The sequence below is a fragment of the Lacerta agilis genome, chromosome 18, assembly GCF_009819535.1.
Source record: "Lacerta agilis isolate rLacAgi1 chromosome 18, rLacAgi1.pri, whole genome shotgun sequence".
NCBI lineage: Eukaryota > Metazoa > Chordata > Lepidosauria > Squamata > Lacertidae > Lacerta > Lacerta agilis.
Genome location: NC_046329.1, coordinates 2,203,585 through 2,224,822, shown reverse-complemented (window position 1 = coordinate 2,224,822; position 21,238 = coordinate 2,203,585). Strand labels below are relative to the sequence as shown.

At 48.1% G+C, this 21,238-nt stretch overlaps 1 protein-coding gene across 1 annotated transcript; it reads right to left on the bottom strand.

The window, feature by feature from the left end:
* Window positions 1-3,289: 3,289 nt before the first annotated feature.
* JSRP1 (junctional sarcoplasmic reticulum protein 1) lies at window positions 3,290-19,462 on the bottom strand. The gene is made up of 7 exons (XM_033136872.1): window positions 19,384-19,462; window positions 14,036-14,159; window positions 13,508-13,554; window positions 10,246-10,618; window positions 8,485-8,637; window positions 5,146-5,225; window positions 3,290-4,341 (listed from the first exon to the last, which is right to left on the bottom strand). The coding sequence occupies exons 2-7, from the start codon at window positions 14,136-14,138 to the stop codon at window positions 3,730-3,732; spliced, it is 1,368 nt and encodes a 455-aa protein (XP_032992763.1). The 5' UTR covers window positions 14,139-14,159; window positions 19,384-19,462; the 3' UTR covers window positions 3,290-3,729.
* Window positions 19,463-21,238: the final 1,776 nt, after the last annotated feature.

Below are 21,238 nucleotides of genomic sequence, written 5' to 3'. Positions count from 1 at the left end.
CCATTGCCTTCACCCTCCTCCCACCTCTGACATCACCCTCCTTCGCTCACCATTGACTTCACCCTCCTCCCACCACTGACATCACCCTCCTTCGCTCACCATTGACTTCACCCTCCTCCCACCACTGACATCACCCTCCTTCGCTCACCATTGACTTCACCCTCCTCCCACCGCTGACATCACCCTCCTTCGCTCACCATTGACTTCACCCTCCTCCCACCGCTGACATCACCCTCCTTCGCTCACCATTGACTTCATCCTCCTCCCACCTCTGACATCACCCTCCTTCGCTCACCATTGACTTCACCCTCCTCCCACCGCTGACATCACCCTCCTTCGATCACCATTGCCTTCACCCTCCTCCCACCGCTGACATCACCCTCCTTCGCTCACCATTGACTTCACCCTCCTCCCACCTCTGACATCACCCTCCTTCGCTCACCATTGACTTCATCCTCCTCCCACCGCTGACATCACCCTCCTTCGCTCACCATTGACTTCACCCTCCTCCCACCGCTGACATCACCCTGCTCCCACCACTGACATCACCCTCCTTCGCTCACCATTGACTTCACCCTCCTCCCACCGCTGACATCACCCTGCTCCCACCACTGACATCACCCTCCTTCGCTCACCATTGACTTCACCCTCCTCCCACCCGCTGACATCACCCTCCTTCGATCACCATTGCCTTCACCCTCCTCCCACCGCTGACATCAACCTCCTTCGCTCACCATTTGACTTCACCCTCCTCCCACGTCTGACATCACCCTCCTTCGCTCACCATTGACTTCATCCTCCTCCCACCGCTGACATCACCCTCCTTCGCTCACCATTGACTTCACCCTCCTCCCACCGCTGACATCACCCTGCTCCCACCGCTGACCAGGACTGCTGTATCTCCTCTTGTTCCTTAGACCAAGCTAATAATTCTGGCCCCACACCGATGACACCCCCTCATGCGTAGTCAGCCTACCTCCAGTTTCTCTTGCTTTGCATAATTTATTCTGTATTTGCATATATATCTGATGGTGCTGGGATTATTAAATCTGTTGGATATTGTGTTTTTTTTTAAAAAAAATTGACAGTGTGTGGCATTTCTTTTCCAGAAGCGGGCTGTGCTTGGTTTTGCTCCGTTCTTTAAATTGATGTAGTTTCTTTGCAGAGTAATCAAAGAATTACAGAGTTGGAAGGGATCCCCCAAGGGTGGTCTAGCCCAACCCCTGCAATGAAGGAGAGTGCTGTTATTTCCAACGCCCTGCTTGCAGGTTTCCCAGAGGCATCTGGTTGCGTTGCCTTTGATAAAAGGATGCTGGATGGGATAGACCAGAGTCTAGTCCAGCAGGACTCTTCTGGACCCTAAAAAATGTGACCAACGCCATGCCTCTGAGCATGTGCAAAGTGGTTCCCCTTTCCCGTGCTGCCACCACAAGCCGCTTCTAAGAGACAGCATTGCCTGCTGCGTAAGAATGCTTAGAAAAGGCATCCCCTTTTGAGTGCAACCCATGCCTCTTTTTGGATCCCTCCCGTTATTGCTGGACTCGAACCCCTATCAGCTCTGGACAGGAATTATGGGAGCTGGATTCCAGCAAGATTTGGCAGTGATCAAGTGACTTTTCTTCTTTAAATTCTCAAAGCTCTTAACCAGGCTCGAGGTTGTCTTCTGAACTAGCCAGATGCTTAACTGATCACCAACCACAGTCAGTCCGTCATTTGGAAAATAAGACTTTAGAGCCGTCTTGCCCCCCAAAGGGGTAACTAGGCATTGCGTTTTGGTTTCAGGAGCCATTTGGCACCTAGCTTATTTATCAGAGTTGCCAACACTGTGTCAGAGGGAGATTTATACTGGAAGCCTATTTCTATTTTTTTTTAAATGCCAGCCAAATGCAACCTTCTGCATTTTGTTACATCAGTCTTCCTATACTATTCTGCCAGATGGGTTAACAGTCACCTTGTTTTTTTTTAGTTGTATATCTATGGTATTTTTCTATTACTCGGTCATATCACTGGAGAGAAAAACATTGTAAAGGATCTGCCATAATGTGTAACAAACCTATCCATTCTTAAAGAAATCAGCCCCGAGTGCTCACTAGAAGGACAGATCCTGAAGTTGAGGCTCCAGTACTTTGGCCACCTCATGAGAAGAGAAGACTCCCTGGAAAAGACCCTGATGTTGGGAAAGATGGAGGGCACAAGGAGAAGGGGACGACAGAGGATGAGATGGTTGGACGGTGTTCTCAAAGCGACTAACATGAGTTTGGCCAAACTGTGAGAGGCAGTGAAGGATAGGCGTGCCTGGCGTGCTCTGGTCCACGGGGTCACGAAGAGGCGGACACGACTGAACGACAACAACAACATATGTTCCCCACCCCTGTTCCAAGAGGCAGCAAGGAAGAATTGAGAGGGTGCCTCTGTTTATAAGAGGCATTCCACTCTGAGAGTGGGGAACCCCTCTTCTCAAATCAGGGATGAGATGAAACCTGTATGCCTCCAGATACTGGATTCCTCTATTTCAGGCATGTCCAAAGTCCGGCCCAGGGGCCAAATGCGGCCCGCTGGTCAGTTTAATCCAGCCCCACCGGCAGTTTCTTTCCTGGGCGTGCTGCCGGCACTTCCATTGGGTGGTTATGTCACTGCCGCCCGCTGTTCACCTCTCCCTCCGTTCCGTGCTGCCTGCGATCCGAGCCAAAAGGTATATGAAAAGTATTCTGTGACTAATTCTTTAAAAAGGTCCGGAACTCTGGGGAGAAATCTCTTTGAAAAAAGTTTGGACATGCTGGTGTATTTGGTAGCAGGAAATGCCTCTTCCAAACAGAGCAGCGTTCGGGAAATCTGCGCCCCTCCAGGTGCCCTTAAGTTCCACCTCCCAGCAGCCCCAGAAGGCAGAATTGCCCAATGGTCAGGGATCTTCAGGGAATCGTTACTGCGTGGAAGAAATGGAAGAGTCTATCCTACATGTCTGAAACTTTTATTTAACAGATGTATTATAAACAGATTTAAGCCAAAGGGGTGGGGGGAGGGAAGAAAAGAGAAGAGTTCTTTTAAGGGGGAAAATCGAGAAAATTGGCTGAAGAATCAAAGGTGGGGAGCTGAATTTAAGACTGAGAACGCGATGAATGGAGAGGAATCAGGATTTCCACCACCTCTGAAAACTGCTTTGTGACAGAGGAGGAATGGATGGTTCAATCTGCCTTTTTTTTTTTCAGGCACTGATGTATGGGGTGTGGATGTGTGTGAGTCAACCCCACTGCTTATGGGGTGAGATCTCAAGTTTTGAGCTGGATGGGTGGGTGGGTGGGGTCTACGAAAGCAGCAGAGTCTAGCACAAAGGCCTCATCGTCCGTCACAAGCCGGTTTAGCAAACACTGCAACTTCTCTTTGCCGTTGCGGGGTGCCTCCCCTTTCCCCGTTATTGGGGGGGGCGCGCACGAAGGCATAAACACCCCAAAAAAGAGAGAAGAAAATGGGGAGGTGGGAGAGGCTTTCTTGAGGTCAGAGTGCAGAGGGATCTCCTGGGCTGGGCAGACAAGTCCTCGACCGTGGCCCAAGATACCTCTGCAGGTGGGAGGTCCTCAGTATTACCCGTCTGGGAAGTGGGACCAAGGGGAAGTTTGTGAGATGCAAGCAAGCTGGTCTCGCGCTGCTTCAGAGTCGCCCGTGCCCCTGCGCCCGCCTGTCTGAGGGTGCAGGAGGCGTTTTGGGGCACTGCTTCCCGCGGCGGAGGGGGTCTCAGTCGTGCCGCCTTGCAGGCTTGTGCAGAGGGAAGAGCGGGCGTTGCACCTGCCAGGGCTTCCGGCCTCTCTGCTCGTGGGGTTGGGCCTTGTGGTCCCGCTCGGGCTTGGCGAGGGAGTGCTCTTTCCCGCGCTCGCGCCCGTCCTTGGGGCGCCCCTTCCCTTCCTCCTGCTTGTGGGCCTTGGCTTCAGGTTTGGGTGCTCGGCTCCTCCTCCCCTCGCGCTGAGGCCGCTGCTCTTTCCCCTTCCCTTCCCGCGGAGGCCGCTTGCTGCGAACAGGCGCCTCTTCTTCCTCTTCCTCTTCCTCTTCCTCGGGGTCCTTGCGACCTTTCTGGGACTTCTCCTTGGATACCCTCTCTCTCCGGGTCGCTTTCTCCGGCCTTTTCCTCTGCTTGACTTTAGCTCCTCCCGCTCCCTCCTCTAGCTCCTCCTCCTCTTCCTCTGGCTCCTCCTCTTCCTCTGGCTCCTCCCCTTCCTCTTCAGTGGGCTCCTCCTCTTCGACTTCTATGGCTTCCTCTTCCTCCTCTTCCTCCTCCTCCTCCTCCTCGATGTCGGGTGGTTCGTCCATGTCCGACCAGTTCAGCCACCTCTCGTAAAACCAGAGTTCTTCCTGCAATGGGAAGAAAACACACACACAGCGGGGGTCACCAAAAACGGACTCCCATCACTGGTGGGCATCCAGCAACATTTGGAGGAAGACAAGTCTAAGAAAAAGCTGTTGTTCTGCCTCGAATACTGCGTTAACGGCTTGAGGCCACAAAGTAGTCTATACATTTGTTAAATAAATACATTTGTTAAAGAAAGAAATGCACAAATGCCTTGCGGGACATCTTTGGGAGAATGAAAGGCTCAGGAGTGTACCCTCCACAAATCTGGAGCGGAGTCCCTAAGGCAGTTGGGCGATGCCTTGTGCGTCTCCTTTCAGCAACTCCTGCAAGCCAAGCTGGTGCCAAAGGTCTTCCACTGCTCTCCTTTGGATCCCCTCAGCGAGGCCGAGAGCCGGGTCTCGCCGTCTGGGCAGCCCAGGACCCCCCAGACACACTGTCCAGGATTGCGCCCTTCAGTGCTGCTCACACAGCAGTTTGACCACCCCTGGATGCCAGCAATCTGGCTGGGTTTCCCCAGCCACTTTGGGCAGCTCCCAACAGAATTAAAAGCACAAGAAAACATCAAAACAACAGTAGCAGCAACAAAATAAACTTAAATCTGGAGGGCACCAGCCCCCCCCACCCCTACTCCAGGATGAAGCATTCCCCTTAGAAGCAGCAAGGTGGGGGCTGGCTGAGGGCAGATTGCAGTGGGTGGGGCCCCAATTCAGCATCCTCCAAGGTGGAGGGACACAACCTGCTTTGCTGGAATTGGGCATACAGCATTTCCCTGCTTTCCACCCCTCCCATTTGTCATCTCAACTCACCGCTTCCCCAACGCTGCCGTCTTGAGATGTCCAAGCACTCAGCTCGGCCTCGAGGATTTCCCCGCCATAATCAACAATGTCTGTGGGAAATGAGAGGCAACCTTTGATGTGCTCCAATACCAAAAAGTGGACGCACTTCTTTTTTTTTTTTGCGGATGTTGCAAATCTGGGAATCAGCCACATCCTCCATCTCTGAGATCCTTGTCCGAGCTGCTTCACAGCTGGCGCAACATCTCCCTTTTAGCCCTAGGCACCAGCCTTCCTGAATTAGGGGGAAATGGGGATTGATCCTGGCCAGTGGTGATTGGTGGGACTGGTTGGAGGGAAGGCAGGGAGCCCGACAGCAGGTGGCGCCAGAGACAACAGCAGGCAGAACCCACTGATTCTGATTGGCAGGTGGAACTGGATGAGAGTTTGAGAGCTGCTATCCATGTGCCTGTGGGAAGCTACTCGGAGAAGGGTGTAGATCAGGCCTGTTTGGATCAGGGCCAGGCTAAGAGCTTGCAGATCCTACTCTGAGTTGCTTCCTTGCTGAAGCAACATCTCTCACCAAGCTCCATGCTCCAACCTTCCTGGACCCAGAGGCAGTGTTAGAAACACAGATATATACGGTACCTTTTATCATATGTGGTGGGAGTGTAAGAAGGTAAGGGCTTACTGGGATATGATATATCATGAACTGAGAAAAATGTTGAAATATACTTTTGTTTAAAAACCGGAAGCCTTTTTACTGGGTATTATAGGTACAGACATTAAAAAGCAAGATGTTAAACTTTTTCAATATGCAGTGACTGCGGCTAGGATTTTGCTAGCACAAACTTGGAAACAAGAAGAATACCGACAAAGGAAGATTGGACAGTAAAATTAATGGAATATGCAGAACTGGGTAAAATGACGGGAAGAATCCGGGAACAGCGGGACCAGAAATTCATCAAAGACTGGTTAAAGTTTACGAACTATTTGACTAATAATGACTTGCAATTGAATACGTTAATAGGACTTCAAGAAGCTTTGTAGTTCATGTGTAGAAATATTATTGTAATTATGATAGTTAAAGTGATTAAGAGGTATATGACATTATAAGCAATGATAGATTAAAGAAGTATATTATTAAGATATAAATCTGAACGCCATATGGAAGGTCTGAGGGAAGTCATGGTTATGATTGCCAATGTTGATAAATGAATGTGAATGTATATTTTATTTTCTGTAGTAGTTATAGTATAAATAATAACAAATTATACTAAAAGAAAAGAAAAGAAACATATATATATATAAGCTAGGTGCCAAATGGCTCCTTGAAACCAGGGTTACAGTCGCCAAAACGGAATGCCTAGTTGCGCTTTTTGGGAAAGACGGCTCTAAAGTCTTATTTTCCAAATGATGGACTGACTGTGATTGATTCTCAGTTAAAACATCTGGGTAGTTCAAAGGACAACCTTGAGCCAGGTTAATAACTTTGAGAACTTAAAGAAGTAAAGTCACTTTACACAGTTCACATATCTACTGGCCTATTCCGACCTCTTTTTCTTAATGGTGACACGGACCATTCATAAGGTAGGAATATTCTTCCCAACTCTGACCAGGGCAGTGGGGGAACTGAAGACAAATGACAACAATTCACTATAACGCTCTTCACTGCTCCTGCTCAGGCTGCACAGAAAAAGCATTTTGGTTCCAGAAATTCATTCTGATTGTGCGGATAAAATATAATGGATTGGATTCTATAGTATTAGTGTGTGAAAACAGACCAGGTCCAAGGATCCCTCCGCAGCATGCACCTCCAGATGGTGGAGATGTCAGGCACTGTCCTGGCACCCAGCTATCTTCACTTGCTCGCAAGTGGCTGGTATCCGGGTGCAAAATGCGCCTGGCGCCTGGCTAATTTCGAACACTCCCTGGAGGGAATCCTCTGGAGAGATGAGCCTTAACTGGCCAAGCAAGGCAGACACCGGGAACAAGTTCTACTCAGAGTAGCAGCAACCCTCCCCCCCCCAATTAATAGATCTGAGACAGTGGTTCCCAAACCACTTCCTTGCCTCGAAAAAAATTAACCCCCAGAGCCTGCTACCCTATGAAAGTATTATTCAGAATGGATTTGTGGCCAGATTTTCGCTTTCTGAAATATGGCAATGCTATCCAGTGACCCCCTTGATGCCCGATTGCTTCTAAGCTCCCACCTGGGTAATCCCAACTTCCCCCACCCAGGGGGCAGTACCACCCACTCTGGGAACCACTGATCTTAGGTAGAATAGAATCATAGAGTTGGAAGAGATTCCTGAGGATCATCTAGTCCAACCCCCTGCAATGCAGGAATATGCAGCTGTCCCTTGCAGGGATCGAACCCGCAACCTTTGGCGTTATCAGCACCACGCTCTAATCGTACTTTGAATATGACTAACATCAGGTACAAGGCAGAATTTGTGCAGCGCTTATTTTTTTTTTTTAAACCATGAGGACTAGAAACTTGTGGCTTGGCTGCAACTTGGATAGGTCCCCGAGCCCTTTTACTCCTGCGTCCCACTCAACAAATGTGGGGTTTTCCTAATTGCAAAAGGGGGTCCCTGAACAGGAGCCAAGTGGATAGCTCAGCTGGTTGGAGCGTGGTGCAGATAACTCCAAGGCTGTGGGTTCGATCCCTGCATGGGACAGCTGCCTATTCCTGCCTTGCAGGGGGTTGGACTAGAATTTAGGGGTCAGCAAACTTTTTCAGCAGGGGGCTGGTCCACTGTCCCTCAGACCTTGGGGGGGGCGGACTATTATGGGGGGGGGGGGAATGAACGAATTCCTATGCCCCACAAATAACCCAGTGATGCATTTTAAATAAAAGGACACGTTCTACTCATGTAAAAACACGCTGATTCCCGGACCGTCCGCGGGCCGGATTGAAAAGGCGATTGGGCCGAATCCAGCCCCCGGGGCTTAGTTTGCCTACCCATGGACTAGATCAGGTTTGTCCAACAGGTAGATCACGATCTACCGGTAGATCACTGGATGTCTGTGGTAGATGACCAGTAGATCATTGCCCCCCCAAAGAAGCTAAAAAACTCCCCTAAAAAAAGCTCAACATCTTTGCCCTGCACCCCTAAAATGACCTGAACCATCAAAAACAGGGTTTACCTTCCTAAAAAAAACAAAAACTTAACAACTTTGACCTGAACCCCCCAAAAGGGGGTGGATCACTGTCAGTTTTTAACTCTATGAGTAGATCACAGTCTCTTGGAAGTTGGCCACCCCTGGGACTAGATGATCCTCATGGTGCCTTCTAACTCTACAATTCAATGATTCTACGTTCCAGTAGGCAGCTGGTCACATCCTGAAACCACTATTCTCCCTTACCTTGAACCACCTGGCAGCTGATGCTGAGGAGGGCGAGGCAGGAGGCGACGACGAGGCATTTGTTCAGGGTCAGGCCCTCCCAAGGGAGCGTGTCCTTTGTTGGCCCTGCAGCGCGGGCTTCCGCTTTCCTCTTAGCTGGGATGGTCTTTGTGGCTTCCAGGAGAGAACAGAGAGAGGGAGAGAGAGTTGGGCACACTTGACCAAACTGCTGCGACCCAAAGGCCGTTTCTGGTGGGTGCATCACGGGCGGGGGGACACTCCGAGGGTCACATGGTGGCGGTGGGAGGGGCCAGAGGCCCCAAAAGTGGGGGGGGAGGGTCACCAGGATGTTCAGAAGAGCAATGCTGGACCAGGCGAAAGGGAGCCAGCATCCGGTCCTCTTGGTGGTCACTCGGACACCTCCGGGGGAATGCACAGGTGAGCAAAAGAACTAGGGCTGGACGGTATCTGGTCTTCAAAATTGCGATATATCACCAGCTAAACATCGCAATACACCAATATATCACAATGTCTGGAATAAGGGTGGAACTGTATAGAGGCAAACAGGAGGGCTGGGCATATATGAGAGCCAGTGTGGTGTAGTGGTTAAGAGCGGTAGACTCGTTATCTGGGGAACCGGGTTCGTGTCTCCGCTCCTCCACATGCAGCTGCTGGGTGACCTTGGGCTAGTCACACTTCTCTGAAGTCTCTCAGCCCCACTCACCCCACAGAGTGTTTGTTGTGGGGGAGGAAGGGAAAGGAGAATGTTAGCCGCTTTGAGACTCCTTCGGGTAGTGAAAAGCGGGATATCAAATCCAAACTCTTCTTCTTCTTCTTCTTATATCAAAATTGTGATATATCGCCAGCTAAAACATCATGAAATACTGATATATCACGATGTCTGAAACGAAGAAGGAACTATGTAGAGACATTGGCCGGCTTCACAGTTTCCCCTTCATCATGATTTTTGCATATCACACACACAACATGATTCGCGATATATTGCCAGGTCACAAACTACGAAACCAGTATCGTGATGTGGACTTGAAACCAGTTTCGGACAATCTATTGCCCAGCCTTAACACATATCATGATTTGGGATTATTTTTCCAGGCCAAAAAAATTATGAAGCCGATATCAGGCTATGGACTTTAAACCAGTTTTGGATGATATATTGATATATTGACCCAGCCCTAATGAGCACAAGGGCCCCCTTGTTTGTGTTCCCTGTCGCTCACCTCCCTTGTTCCCCTGCTCTCTTAGTTGTTCCCCGCCCTCCAAACCAAGAAAGCTGTCTGGACAGGCACACACACACATGCTACCTTGAGGACTAGCCTCTTACTGTAGTTTTAAGGAAAAGGCCACAAGGCAGGAGTAGATCCTGGGTTCAATCCTCAGCGTCTCCCAGTAGGGCTGATATCCTGGAGAGAGGCTTCCTAGTTTAAATCAGCTCAGGACCATGAAGGAAAGGACCACAATCTCATGCAGAAAGTCCCACAATCAATCCCCAGCTTCTCCTCGTTGGGCTCGGGAAGATTCCCATGTCTGAAACCCTGGAGAGCTGCTGCCCGTCAGTGTAGACAGCCCTGAGCTACAACGGAACAATGGTCCGACTCGGTCTAAGGAACCTTCCTGTGCTGCTAAGGTGAAGGTTGGAAACCCACCCTCCTGCCCCTTGGCCTTGATCCAAATCCAGCCCCCAAGCCCCTGCAATTTCTGCCTTTACAAGTAGGAAGCAATGCTGTCGTCGCGTGTGCATCTGGCCCCAAGGAAAGCGCATACCTGCTGGAGCTGCAGGCCGCGCTTTCTCCGCCGGCTTCTCTGCCCGTGCCACCTTCTCAACCCGGGGCGCCTTTTCTGCTCTGGGCACCTTCTCAGCCACCTTCTCCATCCCTGAGGTTTTTTCTGCCCGGGGCGCCCTCTCAACCACCCTTTCAGCCCGCAGGACTTTTTCCGCCACTTGTTCGGCTCGGGGCTGTTTTGCGGGGACCTGTCTGGGAGCCGGGGGCTCCTCCGCTTCCAGCGGCGGCTCGGGAAGCGTGGAGGAAGCTGTTTCTCCGATGCTGTCCACGAACTCATCAAGATCTTGCTCGACCACGTGAAGCCTGTCTACATCCTTCCTCTCAATGCCCTGAAGTGGGAGGAATTCCAGTTGCTTAATTCATCTGAACGCTGAAGACGTCCTCTAAGCAGTTTTCTAAAATAATACATGCTATGGGCTCATAGAATCATGGAATCGTAGAGTTGGAAGGGACCCCAAGGGTCATCTATTCCAACCCCCTGTAATGCAGGGATCTCAGCTAAACCATCCACGGCACATGGCCATCCAACTTCTGCTTACAAACCTCCAAGGAAAGATAGTCTACCACCTCCTTTTCAGTGTCAAACAGCTCTTACCGTCAGAATCCCCCCCTGTTTAGTCGGAATCTCCTTTCTTGTAACTTGAAGCCATGGGTTCGAGTCCTACCCTCCAGAGCAGGAGAAAACAAGTTTGCTCCATCCTCCATGTGACAGCCCTTGAGATATTGGAAGATGGCTATCCTATCTCCTCTCAGTCTCCTCTTTTCCAGGCTAAACACACCCAGCTCCTTCAACCGTTCCTCACAAGCTTTGGTTTCCTTAATCATCTTGGTTGCCCTCCTCTGCACACCTTTCGGCTTCGTCAACATCTTCTTTAAATTGTGGTGCCCAGAACTGGACACAGTAGTAAGCTGATTTCTTCCCCAGAAATCAATGTGTATAACTGTTCATTAGTTTCAATAGTTGCATCCCATGTTAGACAACTGGGGGGGGACACAGGAGCCCCCCATTCCTGATCTAGGAAGTAGCATTTCTCTGCTGCGTGGAAGAAACAGAACGATGCCTCTATTCTAAAGAGGCCTTCTCTCCAGAGAGGGGAATTCATCTTCTTCCATCAGGGATGGGGAAACCTGTCTCCCTCCAGGTGTTGCTGTTTCCTGACTCCCACATGGTTCTCTCTCCCCCCCCCCCATTTTATCCTCACAACGGCCCTGCAAGGTAGGTTAAGATAAGTGTCCCAAGGCCCACAAGCAAATGGATGAGCATGGGGTGGTGGGATTTGAATCCTGGGCTCCCCATCTCTAAACCAAACACTGCCTCTCAATACGGGGACAACAATTTCTGGCACTTTGAAGTGTTTGCCGATGCCTCGTGCTGCTAAAAGGCAGAGGGAGATTGGAGAGAAGATCAAGAGGAAGCTCCTTTAAATTTCAAGGAGGCTGTTGTGATGGTTCACGGCTCTGTATAGCAAATTATACAATAGCAGCCTTTGTGTGCTTGTGTCCGTGTGACTGGAATTTCAGGGTCCTTGGCTGCCTCAGATAAGATGCTCTGCATTGTGGGTTGTGCCACTTGGGAAAAGGTAATTTTGTTGTCTTAACACACACACACACACACACGGGAGAACGGTCTTCTGTTCGATTCTTGCTTTTGGGCTTCCCATCGGGGCTTCTGACTAGACTAGAGGGGTCAAGGGGCCTGATCCAGCAGGCTTCTGTGTGCGTTATACAGGGTTGACTAATGATACCACAGACTCATTGAGTTGGAAGGGACCCTGAGGGTCATCTAGCCCAACCCCCTGCAATGCAGGAATCTTTTGCCTCATATGGGACTTGAACCCACAACCCTGAGAGTTTCATGCTCTCTCAACTGAGCTATTGGGAGTTTGGGAAAAAGGGCTGCAGCTAATTGGGAATGGCACAAAGTTCCTTGAGGACTAGAATCTTACTCTATCCCAGGGACAGCTGCAAGGAGGGAGGGAGGGAGTTGAGGACGAGGTTCAAAAATCAGCTCAGCCACAAACAGGCTGCCTGAGCTTTTCGGCAGGACAGCTTGTCCTTAGGCAGAGACTGGTGAGCTCACACAGGAACAATGTTGGGACAGGCTGCCAAGCGTCAGTCTCTCCTCTCAAGGGACGGGAGGGATTCTTTTTCTCATTATTATCATCATTATTTCATCTATTAATTGCTTCCTATGAAGTTGGTGCTGGGAAACTCTTTGAGGGGGTTCGTAGGAAGCAATTAATAAATGAAACGATGATGATAACGAGAAAAAGAATCCCTGCCGTCCCCTGGGAGAAGAGATCATGTTTGTTTATTTTTTTAACACCAAATTAATTAATGCAAATTAATGCAAATTAATGCAAATTAATTAACACCAAATTAATTAATGCAAATTTAAAAGTTGACTTCCTGCCCCACTGCCTGATGTTTCACTATTGCTGCTCAATATTAGAAACATTTCATAATTATTATTATTATTATTATTATTATTATTTATTTATACCCCCACCCATCTGGCTGGGCTTCCCCAGCCACTCTGGGCGGCTTCCAACAAAATACTAAAATACAGTAATCCATCAAACATTAAAAGCTTCCCTAAACAGGGCTGCCTTCAGACGCCTTCTAAAAGTCTGGTAGTTGTTGTTCTCTTTGACATCTGGTGGGAGGGCGTTCCACAGGGCGGGTGCCACTACCGAGAAGGCCCTCTGCCTGGTTACGTTTTTTAAAAAAACCCTGAAGGTTTTTAAAAATTAATTTCAAGGGGTCTTCTCTGAGTAGAACTCAGTTGGGACTAAGTTCTGTCCCAGGGAAACCAGGCCCCAGGCCCAAGACCCAAAAGCCGTATCTGCACCACACACGCCATTATTCTGCTGCTTTTAACAGTTGTGATGTCGTCCAAAGAATCCTGGGAACTGTAGTTTGATAAGGGTGCTGAGAGTTGTTAGGAGACAACTAACAGTTGTTAGGAGACTCCTATATTCCCCACAAATGGCTACAATTCCCAGAATTCCCTGGGAAGAGAGATTGATTGTTAAACCTCTCTGGGAACTGTAGCTCTCTGAAGGGAATAGCAGGCCCTCCTAACAACTCTCAGCACCCTTAACAGACTACAGTTCCCAGGATCCTTTGGGGGGGGGGAAGTCGCAACTGTTAAAGCGGCAGAAATGCTGCTTTAAATGTGGACCAAGAAAGGACTCAGGAAGCAAGGGTCTTAAAGCATTGCCAAATGCGGCCGTACTTACATTTGGGGTGCTGTTTATCTCTTCTTTACCTATCGGTATTGCGGTATCTGTTAAAGAAACATACACCAATTAGCATCACTTTTTAATGGTGGGAGCTGTGGAGACGGACCAGCGCTGAGATGATGGGGGAGACGATTATCATGGCCAGGTGAGGAGACTGACCTGACTTCGGCTTTCCTCTTCCCTCCTCCTCTGTCCTTCCTTTTGTGTCCATGAGATTAAGAGCCTGGGGGCTGACTTATCTTTTTAATACCTGTATACAAAAATGCTCCTAAACACCAGTTGCTGGAAACTGCAGGAGGGGAGAGGCTCTCGTGCCCAGATACTGCTTGTGGGTTTCCCATAACGGGCACTTGGTTGGCCCCTGTGAGAACACGATGCTGGACAAGATGGGCCTTTGGCCTGACCCAGCCGCCTCGCCTTCTGTTCTCGTGTTCTTCTGAAAGGGCGTAAGTTGCTTAGGTCCCCCAAGCCATGCTCATATCCCTCTGGGTCCCTTCCAACTCTACAATTCTATAATTAAAATACCTTCTTCTATCTCCTCCTTCAATGGCTTCTGGACCGGAGGCTCTTTCAGAGAATCTGGTGACTCCTCGCTCCGCTCCAGGATCTCGCAGGGACCCGTCGCCATCTTGTCACCGAGGGACCCTTGCTAAACGCAACAGGGAGAACGAGGCAGAGATCTGTTGGCAGCATCCGGACCAGGTTAAGTCACGAAACAAGCAGAAGCGACCAGAGCCGTGCGAATCCCAGCTGGACTGCAACTTCTGCTCATGCTGTTTCCGAACGACTCTCAGCACCCTTAAACTGCAGGATTGGGAGCTGAAACATGGCTCTTTAAAATGGTCCAAAGCTGCTTTCAATGCATAGTGCAGAGGGGCCCTTTATAGATCTATTGTGTAAGTGTCTCGAGGCGGTTGGAGGATGGATGGTGGCTAATGGACTGAGGTTACTGTTTCTGGGGGGCAGGGGGCGGGCAAGTGTAGGGGACTCCCTGGTCCTGAATGGGGTCGCTGTGCCCCTGAAGGACCAGGTGTGCAGCCTGGGAGTCATTTTGGACTCATGGCTGTCCACGGAGGCGCAAGTCAAGTTTGTGTCCAGGGCGGCTGTCTGGTATGCTGGTCGAGACCCTGCCGTCCTGCTCCCTGTCTCGCCAGAGCGGTCCACGCTCTGGTTTTCTCCTGCTTGGACTACTGCAATGCGCTCTCCGTGGGGCTACCTTTGAAAGTGACTCGGAAACAACAACTAATCCAGAACGCGGTAGCCAGACTGGTGACTGGGAGCGGCCGCTGAGACCATAGAACAACAGTCCTAGGAGGGGGAAGAGATGGAATTTGGAATAAGTTGTAATAAGTTGTAATTAGTCGGCAATTCTTGTGATGTGTATTTTTGTTATGATTAATTTTTGTTTATTTGTGGTTTATGTAAAATTTGAAAGAAATAAAGATATTTTTTAAATTAAAAAAAAAGAACAACAGTCCTAAAGGTCCCTATTTTCATCTGAGAAATGTTGGAGGGTATGGGGTTATGCGACCCCCCCCCCCCGAGCCAAGGAGATAAGTAACTGTATAACCTTCGGGAGATGTCTGAAGGCAGTCCTAGATAGGGAAGGTGTTTTTTTAATGTTTAATGTTTTATTATGGTTTTGCACGCAGAGTGGCTGGGGCAAATAATAAATGATGTACTATTAAGACTCCTGTCCCAAAAGTAGAGAATGGGTTCTAAATCTAGGAGATTCCCTTTTTTAAAATACTGTTGGAGGGGTGGGCGGCTGCGGGTGGGCGGGGTGCTGTAAGTAATACCCCCAGGGCCTTAAACGGCAGTCCAGTTTCCACCCCACCTCTCCTGGAGGATGCCACAGGCTTCATTCACACTCGGATATGTCAAACCAGAGCCTTGGCTGTGCAGTCATCGTCAAAAACCCCATGGCAGCCTTCTAAGAATAGGGACCTGAAACTCAGTACGCTGGACTCCGTCCAACCTGCAAAACGAGCAGCAGCCCCATTTCCCCGTCCCGTTCGCAGCCCAAGCAGGTGTTCAGAGACGCAAGAGGAGCCTTGCCAGCCTACTCCCTAGGTGCAGCGGGAAAGAGTGTGTTGGATTAGGCACCTGGGAGACCCGGGTTCGAATCCCGGCCCTGTCTCGGCCACAAGCTCACTGGGTGTGTCTGCTGTTCCTTTTTTTTAATAAACCGATTTACTAACAACAACAACAACAACGTGCAAAAAAAGACTAGCAATCAAAAGATTTTTTTAAAGTTTTAAACCTTAAAGTGCCACAGCACGGAAAGACAAAAGCTTCATCGCTATTGAGAATAACAGTTATAATAAATATCTTAAATAAGCCAGATGTTTGCATATACTGCTGGCATAAAATTGTGCCATATATTACAAAAAAAATGCCTTGAGTTTATGAGATATCTTTTGGAGAAGGGCAATTCCCAAACAATCCAGCAACCCATTCCAACAATCCAAATGATTTATTATCTATATATTATTATTATTATTATTATTATTAATGATTGCATTTATATGCCACCTTTTCCTCCAAGAATTTCAAGGTGGTGCACATGGGGCAGTGACTGGCTCCCAGAGGTAAGCTTGGGGATTCAAACTCAGGCCTCCCATGTCCTAGCCTGACACTCTGTTGTCTCTCCCAGCTTAGCCTACTCCGCAGGGTGGTTGTGTGAGAATGAAACACGGGGGGATGAAGATTCTGCATGCTGCTTTGAGCAGCCTGGCAAAAGGGCAATAAAGAGATAAGGAAAACCGGAGGTGGGAAGGCTTTCAGTTTGTGGGACGGACATAATTTTTGAGCTGCCTTATGCAGAGTCCCATGGAAGAAGGAGCAAACTTGCTTTCTCCTGTTCTGCAGGGTGGGACTTGAATCTTTGTCTTAAAGTTAGAAGAAATGAGATTCTGACTCGACATCAGGGAAAAAAACTTTCTGACAATAAGGGCTGCTCGACCGTGGGATGGAAGGTGGTGGACTCTCCTTACCTGGAAGTTTTTAAGCAGAGGTTGGATGGCCATCTGCCTTGGATGCTTTAGCAGAGATCCCTGCTTAGGGCAGCCCTGTTTAGGGAAGTTTTTAAACTGTGATATTTTAAATGTATTTTAATGTTTGGTGGAAGCCGCCCAGAGTGGCTGGGGAGACCCAGCCCAATGGGCGGGGTACAAATAATAAATTATTATTACAGAGGGTTGGACTGGATGACCCTTGGGAGTCCCTTCCAACTCTATGATTACATGACTCTATAAGTCAGAGCGCTCTTCCAGTCTAGCTCAGCATCACCTACAGGGGCTCTCTGAGATTTCAAGGCGGGCACCCATCGCCAGCTCTGCCGGGAGGTGCCGGGGACTGAACCCGCCGCCTTCTGCATGCCAAGCAGGTGCCCAACGTTATGGCCTTTCCTCTAAAAAACAACAGTGCAAGACTCCAGTCCTCAACCAAACCACATTCTTATGCTACCTATTTAAACTGAATATTGATTTAATTGGATCTGTGCCAAATGTGAACAAATCACCTATGCCTGTTTAACAGAATACGATTCCCATATACGCTCAATCTCGGTTTTTGGCAGGCTTTCAGCTGCAGTTGATTCCACGGCTGAGGAGCAGACGGTGAGAATCTCACTGTGCTCCTGCGCTGCGTGGGCCCAATATGGCCCGTGGAGCCCACTCTGTATTTATTATTATTATTATTATTATTATTATTATTATTATTATTATTATTATACACCCATCTGACTGGGTTGCCCCAGCCACTCTGGGTGGCTTCCAGCAAAACATAAAAACACCACAAGACATCAAACAAAACAAAACAAAAAAACTTCCTTATTTATGTGTACAACGACAGCAGCAAGAATATTGCATGCCCAAAGATGGAAAGAAGAGGAGGATGTTCCAACAAAGGGAGAATGGCTTTTGAAAATGATGGCCTATGCGGAGCTGGCAAGATTAATAGAGACCAAAATGAGGACAACTGCCTTGAGGACTGGAGAGCTGTTACTGAGCATTTAAAGAACTACAGTACCACGTGGAGACGAAAACGCAAGCAGGATTTGAAACAGGAGCACCAGAATTAATTATTGGCTAGCATGGGTGTATAGAATAGTGTATGTGAAATATGCAGCATTCAAGGGTAAATATGGAAACCATGGAAGGCGGGGGCGGGAAGTCAGTGAACAAAGCAATTTATGTCCCTATTTTCGTAGGAGAAACGTTGGAGAAATGTTCTGTTCACATCAACACACTTTTGCTAGAATATGTAAAGCACATTTCTACACACACATCAATAATACTAAGAAATTCCTTCCAGTAGCACCTTAGAGACCAACTAAGTTTGTTCTTGGTATGAGCTTTCGTGTGCATGCACACTTCTTCAGAAAGCTCATACCAAGAACAAACTTAGTTGGTCTCTAAGGTGCTACTGGAAGGAATTTTTTATTTTATTTTGTTTTGACTATGGCAGACCAACACGGCTACCTACCTGCATCAATAATCCTGTTAACTGTAGCTTATTCTTCACAGAAGTGCTTAGGTTCCCAGCAAACTTACCGTATTTTTCCGTGTATAAGATTAGGTTGTTTGTTTGTTTGCTTTTTACAAAAAAAAAAATGTTTACAATTGTGTCTTGCCTTATACACAGGTAGTGCTGAGGGGGTGTTTCCTTAATTTGGGCGTCTTATACATGGTGGTGTCTTATACACAGAAAAATACGGTAACTAATCAGAGTTCTCCAGATTCTTTGGTCTGGGTTTGAGTGTGCGCGCACACACATGTGCTTTAAATGTTCTTGGTGTCTGCGCAAGCTAAAAACTGCCTCCAAATCTTTATGTTTTTAATCTATTTGCTATTATCACATGGTTTTTTAGGATCTAGCTTTTAAATGTTGTAAGACACCTTGACTCCCTCACCTTGAATCCGGCACCTCTCAGGTGGGTGCCATTACCATTACAAGAGAACAAGGGCGAGTTCTGGCACCTCTCTCTAGAAGAATTCCACTGACCATTATTATTATTATTATTATTATTATTATTATTATTATTATTTATTCACCCTTCATCCTAAGGTGCCAGGAGCGTTACAGCAATTAAAACGCAACTTTAAACATTAGAACACAACATTAAAAGCAATTGGAAACAATTCAACATTGCAGAAATGAGTCCAGTCCTAAAAATAGGTTGGAGAGAGGTGCGCATTCCTCAACGTTTGCCAAAAGCTGTATCACAAAGGTGCCAGGTGTCACCGTCCCGGCTGCAAATCACCTCAAGGCATATAGGTAAAAGGTGATTGTGTTGATTAACCAAAATTCATTTCATTCATCAATAACCACTGGTTCGGAAGCGGGCAGAAGCTAATACGCACGCAGCCTCTTTGCCTAGATCTTCCCGACGTCCATGGTTACTGGGCCGGGAACACGTCGAGGTTCGTCTTGCTTCAAAAAAATTGGAAATAATAATAATAGCGTGCAATATATATATACCTTGCCAGCTTCATGCCTGCATTTGATTTCTGAGATGCGGAGCAGCCTTCGCCGCAGATCCCAGGGAGCTGCTGGAGTGGGGCTTTTGCGTCGACGGCTGCTGACTCGACATCAAAGCGCCACCCAAAAATAGTCTCCTTCTTCCTCCCCATCCCGGGCGACCCGTGGAAGGCGGCCCAGCTGGAATCCAGCCGGACGGAGCGGCTGACTGCAAGCCAGCGAAGAAAGGGGGGAAATGAATCTCTGGCTGGGAGATCCAGGCAGGCTGGCCGAAAGCTCGTGGGATTGTTGCAAACAGACACACGGACAGACAGACGTGGTTCAGAAACCAGAAGCTGAGAGCGCAAAGACGCAGACAGACAGACAGACAGATGGCATGCAGTTCATACCCAGGTCCTTTAAATCCGGCCGTCTGGCCTTCAGATTGTCGCCTGGATCAATCCTGCCGTGTGTGTGTGTGTGTGTGTGTGTGTGCACAGCTGAAATATACAGCAACAGGTGTCCTTCCCTTCCCAGGAAAACTCCAGCCAATGACGGGGACTTTGCCGCAGTTTCGTTTTTCGAAAGGCGAGGGGCTTTGCCCTGGTGGGGGGGGGGGAAGAGAAGAAGAAGAAGGAGAAGAAGGAGAAGATGAAGTCACTCTGGGCGCCTTCCAGCATATTCTGAAACATAATATTGTAAACATTAAACATTAAAAATCTTCCTTCTACAGGGCTGCCTTCAGATGTCTTCTAAAGGTTGTCTAGTTACATACCTCCTCGGCTTGGAGGCCACATAACTCAACTTCCTACCCTCCAACATTTCTCCAATGAAAATTGGAAGGTCCTAAGGAAAAGCTGGAAGAGACTCTTGATCCATTAATTTAAGTGGATCTACAGCAAGGTGTGACTGACACTGGGTACGAACCTACTTTAAAAATAAGAATAAAATAACTGCATCCTCGTGGAAATTTTGTGGAAATTTCTCATGAAGTACACAGATTTTGACTGATGCGCACAGTTTTGCAAGCAAGGATAATGCATGTAGCTTTCACTAATGCAGCTATATCTATATGTACTCAGAGCTGATCCATCAAAATGAATGGACCCAAGGTTGTAATAATAATAATAATAATAATAATAATAATAATAATAATAATAGTTGTTGTTGTTGTTGTTGTTGTTGTACCCCGCCCATCTGGCTGGATTTCCCCAGCCACTCTGGGCAGCTTCCAACAAAAATCAAATACATTAAAATATCACACATTATAATATCCACCAGGTTCAATGGGTCTACCCTGAGTAGGAATAACATTGATTACAACCCACTTTCCCCCAAACAAACACATTTTTGTACACCCTGGTTGCAAAACCACAGAGGAAAATCAAGAGAACTGCAAATGTCAAATGATATTTGGCTTGTGCGCAGCATTAGTCATACTCGGAGCAGGCTAAGTGAACTTAATTGGCACAAGCAGCTGTGAACCATTCGTTTCAATGGTCTGCTCCGAGAACAACCTGGTTGGCGGGTGGGTTTGAGAAGTGCCCCCTGGAGAGTTTCTCATGAAAACACAAACAAAATTCTCCCCCATCCGTTAACAATGCAAAATGAAAAAACTAGATAAAACATACACCTCTCTCTTCACACACACAAGAGACACACGAGATGGGATATACATTCACATGAGTGATTGACGGCCTTCAAATTTACTTACGTGTTTTAGTTTATTATCGGTATATGCCCTTCACCCTAAGGTCCAAGGGCAGGTTACAACAATTTAAAATGCAACATTTAAAAGCAGTTCTTTAAAACGTAACCAGTGTCGACGCAGCTGCTTATATTAAAATTCAATTTCCAGTCTCTCCGCAGGGTGTCAAAAAGCTAAAGCAAGGCTGTAGTCCTCATGATCCTGAATGAAGATCTGATTTAAACAGGGACAAGAGAAGCTGCCCGTTATCTAGCTCACTGACAGGCAGAGGTTCTCAGGCCGGGAACGTTCCCAGTCATGCCTAGAGATGTTGGGGATTGGCACTTCTGTGTGCAAAGCAGCTTTTCTGCAGCTGATTCCCTTGTGGTCCTTTGCAACTCTACAATGCTATGAGCTGCAGCTCTTCCCAAAGGCTGATCACAGGGTTAAGTAATCAACTCTAATTTTTCTACCCACCTACCCCTTTGTTCCACCACCCGCTGGGTCATGCAGTATCTTCCTTGATGGAGAGTTCTGCAGAATTTGAATACATTAGAGATACATCTGGTAGTTTCTGA